This window comes from Hemibagrus wyckioides, linkage group LG03, assembly GCF_019097595.1.
Source record: "Hemibagrus wyckioides isolate EC202008001 linkage group LG03, SWU_Hwy_1.0, whole genome shotgun sequence".
In the NCBI taxonomy this organism is placed as follows: Eukaryota; Metazoa; Chordata; class Actinopteri; order Siluriformes; family Bagridae; genus Hemibagrus; species Hemibagrus wyckioides.
In genome coordinates, this window is record NC_080712.1 from 34,885,025 (window position 1) to 34,895,024 (window position 10,000).

The window sequence follows — 10,000 nt, forward strand, 5'->3', positions numbered from 1 at the left end:
TGTGAGTGTGTGTGTATATACCTGTAAGTGTGTGTGTGTATACCTGTGAGTGTGTGTGTGTGTGTGTCTGTATACCTGTGAGTGTGTGTGTGTGTGTGTGTATACCTGTGAGTGTGTGTGTGTGTGTGTGTGTGTATACCTGTGAGTGTGTGTGTGTGTGTATACCTGTGAGTGTGTGTGTGTGTATACCTGTGAGTGTGTGTGTGTGTATACCTGTGAGTGTGTGTGTGTGTGTGTATACCTGTGAGTGTGTGTGTGTGTATACCTGTGAGTGTGTGTGTGTATACCTGTGAGTGTGTTTGTGTGTGTGTGTGTATACCTGTGAGTGTGAGTGTGTGTGTGTGTGTATACCTGTGAGTGTGTGTGTGTGTGTGTATACCTGTGAGTGTGTGTGTGTGTGTGTATACCTGTGAGTGTGTGTGTATACCTGTGAGTGTGTGTGTGTGTATACCTGTGAGTGTGTGTGTATACCTGTGAGTGTGTGTGTGTACCTGTGAGTGTGTGTGTGTGTGTGTGTGTACACCTGTGAGTGTGTGTGTGTGTGTGTGTGTGTACACCTGTGAGTGTGTGTGTGTGTGTGTGTGTATATACCTGTGAGTGTGTGTGTGTGTATATACCTGTGAGTGTGTGTGTGTGTGTATGTGTGTGTATACCTGTGTGTGTGCAGCATCATCACTTGCCTCTTGCTCTGAGGAGAAACTCTCGTACTCTTCCTCTGAGTAATTCTCTACAAACACAAAACTCTCAAATAAACAAACACACACCACACCTGGGACATTAGCTCTGCTTCCTCATGCACTCCTCATAGTGTGTGTATGTTTATACCAGAACGTTTGATCTTCATTAGCCCCGCCTCCTCGTGGTCGATTGGTTGGCTACAGAGGGAGTAAATCCAGATTTCTGCCACTTTTCCCATCAACTCCTTCTGATTACTGCACAGAGACAAAACCTGTCCTCCATCTGCAGGATGCTGCATCACCTACACACACACACACACACACACACACAGAATGTGTACCGAACAGAACCGAACAGAAGCCGGCCTGTAAGTGTAAGAGTGCAGATACAGTAGTGTTTATGAGCTTTAGGTTCTCTGACACACTAAACAGAACTGGAGCTGAAGGGTCATGGAGGATCCGGGTTTTATTCCACGTCACATGGAGAGTTTTCCGAGGTGGGACACGTCGTCATAGCAACATGCACATTATCACTCACACACCAACACAAACGCAGCAGGAGTCACTGTGCTGAATCTGTGGTTCTACCTGGTTTAATGACCACAAAACACTCAGACTTTACTGAATCAACCTGGGCTCGTCGTCCAGAAAACTGACCTTCACAACAAGGCATTGTGGGTAATGCAGTGTGTAGTCAGGGGAAACACAGTGGATTGTGGGTAAGTGGACAGTGTGTAGTCAGGGGAAACACAGTGGATTGTGGGTAATGCAGTGTGTAGTCAGGGGAAACACAGTGGATCGTGGGTAAGTGGACAGTGTGTAGTCAGGGGAAACACAGTGGATTGTGGGTAATGCAGTGTGTAGTCAGGGGAAACACAGTGGATTGTGGGTAATGCAGTGTGTAGTCAGGGGAAACAGTGGATTGTGGGTAATGCAGTGTGTAGTCAGGGGAAACACAGTGGATTGTGGGTAAGTGGACAGTGTGTAGTCAGGGGAAACACAGTGGATTGTGGGTAAGTGGACAGTGTGTAGTCAGGGGAAACACAGTGGATTGTGGGTAAGTGGACAGTGTGTAGTCAGGGGAAACACAGTGGATTGTGGGTAATGCAGTGTGTAGTCAGGGGAAACAGTGGATTGTGGGTAAGTGGACAGTGTGTAGTCAGGGGAAACACAGTGGATTGTGGGTAATGCAGTGTGTAGTCAGGGGAAACACAGTGGATTGTGGGTAATGCAGTGTGTAGTCAGGGGAAACACAGTGGATTGTGGGTAATGCAGTGTGTAGTCAGGGGAAACACAGTGGATTGTGGGTAAGTGGACAGTGTGTAGTCAGGGGGTCAGTGTAGCATCAGCACCTCAGCCATGTCGACAGATCCAACAGCGAGAGTCTTGTAGCCCAGAATTGTGCGGTTTTTATAACGTTTCCTCCTCTGCAGCAGAATCTGAAGCTTATTCCCTTCTCGCTTCAGGAAGTGAGGGTACTGCACACACACACACATACACACACACACAAAAATTAATTCAGGTTTTTCAGTCTGTAGTAAGGAAACACTCATTATTATATATGTATATGTCTGTGTGTGTGTGTGTGTGTGTGTGTGTGTGTGTGTGTGAGAGAGAGAGAGAGAGAGCGAGGAAGAGAGAGAGAGTGAGAGAGAGAGAGTGTGTGTGTAAGTGAGTATGTGTGTGAGAGAGAGAGAGAGAGAGTTTGTGTGTGTAAGTATGTGTGTGTGAGAGAGAGAGAGAGAGAGAGAGAGAGAGAGAGAAAGAGAGTGTGTGTGTAAGTGAGTATGTGTGTGAGAGAGAGAGAGAGAGAGAGAGAGAGAGAGAGAGAGAGAGAAAGAGAGAGTGTGTGTGAGTGAGTATGTGTGTGAGAGAGAGAGAGAGAGTGTGTGTGTAAGTGAGTATGTGTGTGAGAGAGAGAGAGAGAGAGAGAGAGTGTGTGTGTAAGTGAGTATGTGTGTGAGAGAGAGAGAGAGAGAGAGAGAGAGAGTGTGTGTAAGTATGTGTGTGAGAGAGAGAGAGTGAGAGAGCGAGAAAGAGACTGAGAGAGAGAGACAGAGAGAGAGAGAGAGTGAGAGAGAGAGTGTGTAAGTATGTGTGTGAGGGGGAGAGAGGGAGAGAGCGAGAAAGAGAGAGAGAGAGAGAGAGAGAGAGAGAGCGAGAGAGAGCGAGAGAAAGAGAGAGAAAGAGAGAGTGTGTGTGAGTGAGTGAGTATGTGTGTGAGAGAGAGAGTGTGTATGGGTGGGGATGTGAGAGAAAGAGAGAAAGAGAGAGAGAGAGAGAGAGAGAGAGAGAGAGAGAGAGAGAGTGTGAGTGAGTGAGTATGTGTGTGAGAGAGAGAGTGTGTATGGGTGTGTATGTGAGAGAGAGAGAGAGAGAGAGAGAGTGTGTGAGTGAGTGAGTATGTGTGTGAGAGAGAGAGTGTGTATGGGTGTGTATGTGAGAGAGAGAGAGAGAGAGCGCGAGAAAGAGAGAGAGAGAGAGAGAGAGAGAGAGAGAGAGAGAGAGAGAAAGAGAGAGAGAGAAAGAGAGAGTGTGTGTGAGTGAGTGAGTATGTGTGTGAGAGAGAGAGTGTGTATGGGTGTGTATGTGTGTGTGTGTGTGTATTGCCTGCAGAGAGAAGGTGAGGGCGAGGTCAGTCTCCACAGTGCCTGTAGGGGGCAGCATTATCTCATGAGAGCGCAGGATCCGCTTAGAGCCCTGAGGATGAGTGAATTCACACTTTACATTTACAGAATATTTACAGATTTAAATAAAACTTCATGTGAGAGTGTAAATATAAATAACACTGAGCGCTGGAGATAAACAACCTGTATCTCATTTATATTCATACAATATTAACATTTATTTATTTATAGTTTCTAATTACTGACATCTTACTGTGAGAACAAACTAATAAATAAACAAACAAACAGATAAATAAATCCTGTACTGTGTATATGCACCTGAATTTTGACGGCGATGACCACAGAGATGAGCTCTTTATCCAGCTCCCTCAACACCACCAACTTCTTCAGAGTCAAACTACACAACCTGGGGGTGGGGTGGGGGGTGGTGGGGGGGTAAACACTCATAAAGCGGTCTTTACACAGCTGTGTTTAATAAACACCTCACCTTTCTCTTTCTCAACAACATCCTCAATCAAAAGTTTATTTATTTGTATTCATGTACTTGTACACGCTTAGTTCTGTATTTATTTCTGTTCATATTTGTTAGAATTCGTGAGTTTAATTTATTTATATTTATTTATTTATTCATTATTTTTAAGGCAGTTTTACAGAAAACATGACCCTCAGCTTCACACCTTCGTAAAGACACAGACTCACTTCAGCAGAGGGAGGAGTCAATAACTTCTCAGAACACACACACACACACACACACACACACACACACACAGTTGTTTGTATTAATAATAAGTGCTCTATTTACAATATGAATTCCATCAGAACTTCAGCAGTTGATGTTCATTACTGAGTCATTAAAACTGCCTCACTGATCCTCTACTGACTCATCTACAACATCCAAACACCAGACTGTAGGGTTCAGGAGGAGATTAAACACCAGAGTGTAGAGTTCAGGAGGAGATTAAACACCAGAGTGTAGAGTTCAGGAGGAGATTAAACACCAGAGTGTAGAGTTCAGGAGGAGATTAAACACCAGAGTGTAGAGTTCAGGAGGAGATTAAACACCAGAGTGTAGAGTTCAGGAGGAGATTAAACACCAGAGTGTAGAGATCAGGAGGAGATTAAACACCAGAGTGTAGAGATCGGGAGGAGATTAAACACCAGAGTGTAGAGATCAGGAGGAGATTAAACACCAGAGTGTAGAGATCAGGAGGAGATTAAACACCAGAGTGTAGAGATCGGGAGGAGATTAAACACCAGAGTGTAGAGATCAGGAGGAGATTAAACACCAGAGTGTAGAGATCGGGAGGAGATTAAACACCAGAGTGTAGAGATCGGGAGGAGATTAAACACCAGAGTGTAGAGATCGGGAGGAGATTAAACACCAGAGTGTAGAGTTCAGGAGGAGATTAAACACCAGAGTGTAGAGATCAGGAGGAGATTAAACACCAGAGTGTAGAGATCAGGAGGAGATTAAACACCAGAGTGTAGAGTTCAGGAGGAGATTAAACACCAGAGTGTAGAGATCAGGAGGAGATTAAACACCAGAGTGTAGAGTTCAGGAGGAGATTAAACACCAGAGTGTAGAGTTCAGGAGGAGATTAAACACCAGAGTGTAGAGTTCAGGAGGAGATTAAACACCAGAGTGTAGAGATCAGGAGGAGATTAAACACCAGACTGTAGGGTTCAGGAGGAGATTAAACACCAGAGTGTAGAGTTCAGGAGGAGATTAAACACCAGAGTGTAGAGATCAGGAGGAGATTAAACACCAGAGTGTAGAGATCAGGATGAGATTAAACACCAGAGTGTAGAGATCAGGATGAGATTAAACACCAGAGTGTAGAGATCAGGATGAGATTAAACACCAGAGTGTAGAGATCAGGATGAGATTAAACACCAGTGTTCAGTGTTAAGTGTGAGAAGGTTATCAGTGTGGTGTTTAATGTTAATGTTGGATCATGTTACTGATCAGAATCAGACACCGAAACTCATCCTACTACATCTGAGACAACATTATACACCACTCATCTATTGTGTGCGTAACTAAAACACACACACACACACACACACACACACACACACAGTCATACACACAAACAAGCAAATGTGTGTAAACAGAGGAACATGGTGTACAGTCTAGTCTGAAGTTTCATTGTTCTCTCTCTCCCTCACACGCGCGCGCACACACGCACACACACACACACACACACACACACACACACACACACACACACACAGACAGACAAAATCCATTATTCTGTGTAGAATGGTTAGCCTGTTGCTAATGGTAATCCTCATAACAGCTAACCAACACACACACACAGGAAGTGCTTTGTGAATTGGTTATAATGTGCGAGTAACCTGTAATCTGATACACACTCTATCTAATCACACACACTGCAAAACTCAATCACACTCATTACACTGTGTGTGTGTGTGTGTGTGCGCGAGAGAGAGTGTGTGTGTTTCCAGTAACAGTTATTCAGACACTTTTCTCGTCGCTCTTCCTGCTTGCTTTAATATTTGGACACTTCACTGATCGCACCAACTGACCCGTGCCTGTCGGCTAGCGGTCAGTGTCTAACATCCCTGATAGAAGTATTTCTGACTCACATGGCCAATCATTAACTCTTATCACACTGTTACCATGGAAACTCTCAGCTCTGTCTCACACTCACACAACCCAAATATTCTGTGTACCCTAGAGAGCTGACCTACATCTGTGATTATCTGCTAATGCTAATAATAGTGTTAACCCAGATACACACACACACACACACACACAGATTGATGACAATGACATGTGGAATCTCTTTCAGGAAACTGATAATTAATATATAAATAATTAGTAATTATACACATCTACATGTAACGAACTTTATTTTATCTGCTGTTGTGAGGTTGTGTTGTGAAGTTGTGGTGTTAGATTGTGATGGTGTTGTGAAGTTGTGGTGTTAGATTGTGATGGTGTTGTGAAGTTGTGGTGTTAGATTGTTGTGTTGTGAAGTTGTGGTGTTAGATTGTTGTGTTGTGAAGTTGTGGTGTTAGATTGTTGTGTTGTGAAGTTGTGGTGTTAGATTGTGATGGTGTTGTGAAGTTGTGGTGTTAGATTGTGATGGTGTTGTGAAGTTGTGGTGTTAGGTTGTGATGGTGTTGTGAAGTTGTGGTGTTAGGTTGTGATGGTGTTGTGAAGTTGTGGTGTTAGATTGTTGTGTTGTGAAGTTGTGGTGTTAGGTTGTGATGGTGTTGTGAAGTTGTGGTGTTAGGTTGTGATGGTGTTGTGAAGTTGTGGTGTTAGGTTGTGATGGTGTTGTGAAGTTGTGGTGTTAGGTTGTGATGGTGTTGTGAAGTTGTGGTGTTAGGTTGTGATGGTGTTGTGAAGTTGTTATGTGAAGGTTGTGATGGTGTTGTAGTTGTGGTGTTAGGTTGTGATGTGTTGTGAAGTTGTGGTGTTAGGTTGTGATGGTGTTGTGAAGTTGTGGTGTTAGGTTGTGATGGTGTTGTGAAGTTGTGGTGTTAGGTTGTGATGGTGTTGTGAAGTTGTGGTGTTAGGTTGTGATGGTGTTGTGAAGTTGTGGTGTTAGGTTGTGATGGTGTTGTGAAGTTGTGGTGTTAGGTTGTGATGGTGTTGTGAAGTTGTGGTGTTAGGTTGTGATGGTGTTGTGAAGTTGTGGTGTTAGGTTGTGATGGTGTTGTGAAGTTGTGGTGTTAGATTGTGATGGTGTTGTGAAGTTGTGGTGTTAGATTGTGATGGTGTTGTGAAGTTGTGGTGTTAGATTGTTGTGTTGTGAAGTTGTGGTGTTAGATTGTGATGGTGTTGTGAAGTTGTGGTGTTAGGTTGTGATGGTGTTGTGAAGTTGTGGTGTCAGGTTGTGATGGTGTTGTGAAGTTGTGGTGTCAGATTGTTGTGTTGTGAAGTTGTGGTGTCAGGTTGTGATGGTGTTGTGAAGTTGTGGTGTTAGGTTGTGATGGTGTTGTGAAGTTGTGGTGTTAGGTTGTGATGGTGTTGTGAAGTTGTGGTGTTAGATTGTTGTGTTGTGAAGTTGTGGTGTTAGATTGTTGTGTTGTGAAGTTGTGGTGTTAGATTGTTGTGTTGTGAAGTTGTGGTGTTAGGTTGTGATGGTGTTGTGAAGTTGTGGTGTTAGATTGTTGTGTTGTGAAGTTGTGGTGTTAGGTTGTGATGGTGTTGTGAAGTTGTGGTGTTAGGTTGTGATGGTGTTGTGAAGTTGTGGTGTTAGGTTGTGATGGTGTTGTGAAGTTGTGGTGTTAGGTTGTGATGGTGTTGTGAAGTTGTGGTGTTAGGTTGTGATGGTGTTGTGAAGTTGTGGTGTTAGGTTGTGATGGTGTTGTGAAGTTGTGGTGTTAGATTGTTGTGTTGTGAAGTTGTGGTGTTAGGTTGTGATGGTGTTGTGAAGTTGTGGTGTTAGGTTGTGATGGTGTTGTGAAGTTGTGGTGTTAGATTGTTGTGTTGTGAAGTTGTGGTGTTAGGTTGTGATGGTGTTGTGAAGTTGTGGTGTTAGGTTGTGATGGTGTTGTGAAGTTGTGGTGTTAGATTGTGATGGTGTTGTGAAGTTGTGGTGTTAGATTGTGATGGTGTTGTGAAGTTGTGGTGTTAGATTGTGATGGTGTTGTGAAGTTGTGGTGTTAGGTTGTGATGGTGTTGTGAAGTTGTGGTGTTAGGTTGTGATGGTGTTGTGAAGTTGTGGTGTTAGGTTGTGATGGTGTTGTGAAGTTGTGGTGTTAGATTGTTGTGTTGTGAAGTTGTGGTGTTAGATTGTTGTGTTGTGAAGTTGTGGTGTTAGGTTGTGATGGTGTTGTGAAGTTGTGGTGTTAGATTGTGATGGTGTTGTGAAGTTGTGGTGTTAGGTTGTGATGGTGTTGTGAAGTTGTGGTGTTAGGTTGTGATGGTGTTGTGAAGTTGTGGTGTTAGATTGTTGTGTTGTGAAGTTGTGGTGTTAGATTGTGATGGTGTTGTGAAGTTGTGGTGTTAGATTGTTGTGTTGTGAAGTTGTGGTGTTAGATTGTTGTGTTGTGAAGTTGTGGTGTTAGATTGTTGTGTTGTGAAGTTGTGGTGTTAGGTTGTGATGGTGTTGTGAAGTTGTGGTGTTAGGTTGTGATGGTGTTGTGAAGTTGTGGTGTTAGATTGTTGTGTTGTGAAGTTGTGGTGTTAGATTGTGATGGTGTTGTGAAGTTGTGGTGTTAGATTGTGATGGTGTTGTGAAGTTGTGGTGTTAGATTGTGATGGTGTGAAGTTGTGGTGTTAGATTGTGATGGTGTTGTGAAGTTGTGGTGTTAGATTGTGATGGTGTTGTGAAGTTGTGGTGTTAGATTGTGATGGTGTTGTGAAGTTGTGGTGTTAGGTTATGATGGTGTTGTGAAGTTGTGGTGTTAGGTTGTGATGGTGTTGTGAAGTTGTGGTGTTAGGTTATGATGGTGTTGTGAAGTTGTGGTGTTAGATTGTTGTGTTGTGAAGTTGTGGTGTTAGATTGTGATGGTGTGAAGTTGTGGTGTTAGATTGTGATGGTGTGAAGTTGTGGTGTTAGATTGTTGTGTTGTGAAGTTGTGGTGTTAGATTGTGATGGTGTTGTGAAGTTGTGGTGTTAGATTGTGATGGTGTTGTGAAGTTGTGGTGTTAGATTGTTGTGTTGTGAAGTTGTGGTGTTAGATTGTTGTGTTGTGGAGTTGTGGTGTTAGGTTGTGATGGTGTTGTGAAGTTGTGGTGTTAGATTGTTGTGTTGTGAAGTTGTGGTGTTAGATTGTTGTGTTGTGAAGTTGTGGTGTTAGATTGTGATGGTGTTGTGAAGTTGTGGTGTTAGGTTGTGATGGTGTTGTGAAGTTGTGGTGTTAGATTGTTGTGTTGTGAAGTTGTGGTGTTAGATTGTTGTGTTGTGAAGTTGTGGTGTTAGGTTGTGATGGTGTTGTGAAGTTGTGGTGTTAGGTTGTGATGGTGTTGTGAAGTTGTGGTGTTAGGTTGTGATGGTGTTGTGAAGTTGTGGTGTTAGGTTGTGATGGTGTTGTGAAGTTGTGGTGTTAGGTTGTGATGGTGTTGTGACGTTGTGGTGTTAGATTGTGATGGTGTTGTGAAGTTGTGGTGTTAGATTGTTGTGTTGTGAAGTTGTGGTGTTAGATTGTGATGGTGTTGTGAAGTTGTGGTGTTAGATTGTTGTGTTGTGAAGTTGTGGTGTTAGATTGTGATGGTGTTGTGAAGTTGTGGTGTTAGATTGTGATGGTGTGAAGTTGTGGTGTTAGATTGTTGTGTTGTGAAGTTGTGGTGTTAGATTGTGATGGTGTGAAGTTGTGGTGTTAGATTGTTGTGTTGTGAAGTTGTGGTGTTAGATTGTGATGGTGTTGTGAAGTTGTGGTGTTAGATTGTGATGGTGTTGTGAAGTTGTGGTCTTAGATTGTTGTGTTGTGAAGTTGTGGTGTTAGATTGTGATGGTGTTGTGAAGTTGTGGTGTTAGATTGTGATGGTGTTGTGAAGTTGTGGTCTTAGATTGTTGTGTTGTGAAGTTGTGGTGTTAGATTGTGATTGTGTTGTGAAGTTGTGGTGTTAGATTGTTGTGTTGTGAAGTTGTGGTGTTAGTGATTGTGATGGTGTTTGTGAAGTTGTGGTGTTAGGTTGTGATGGTGTTGTGAAGTTGTGGTGTTAGATTGTTGTGTTGTGAAGTTGTGGTGTTTAGATTGTTGTGTTGTGAAGTG

The 10,000-nt window shown here is 43.1% G+C and overlaps 1 protein-coding gene across 5 annotated transcripts in view; it reads right to left on the reverse strand.

Moving 5' to 3' along the window:
- The window catches only part of pacs2 (phosphofurin acidic cluster sorting protein 2), a 71,469-nt gene that overhangs the window by 30,170 nt on the left and 31,299 nt on the right, over nucleotides 1–10,000 (reverse strand). For 3 of the 5 annotated variants that reach the window (XM_058386510.1, XM_058386514.1, XM_058386509.1), the window contains exons 2-6: nucleotides 3,623–3,710; nucleotides 3,288–3,377; nucleotides 2,030–2,155; nucleotides 826–979; nucleotides 654–727 (exon numbers count right to left, since the gene is read on the reverse strand). In XM_058386510.1, coding sequence (XP_058242493.1) covers nucleotides 654–727; nucleotides 826–979; nucleotides 2,030–2,155; nucleotides 3,288–3,377; nucleotides 3,623–3,710 — 532 coding nt within the window. The remainder of the gene's footprint in view (nucleotides 1–653; nucleotides 728–825; nucleotides 980–2,029; nucleotides 2,156–3,287; nucleotides 3,378–3,622; nucleotides 3,711–10,000) is intronic. The other 2 variants (XM_058386513.1, XM_058386511.1) reach the window with 1 other exon arrangement.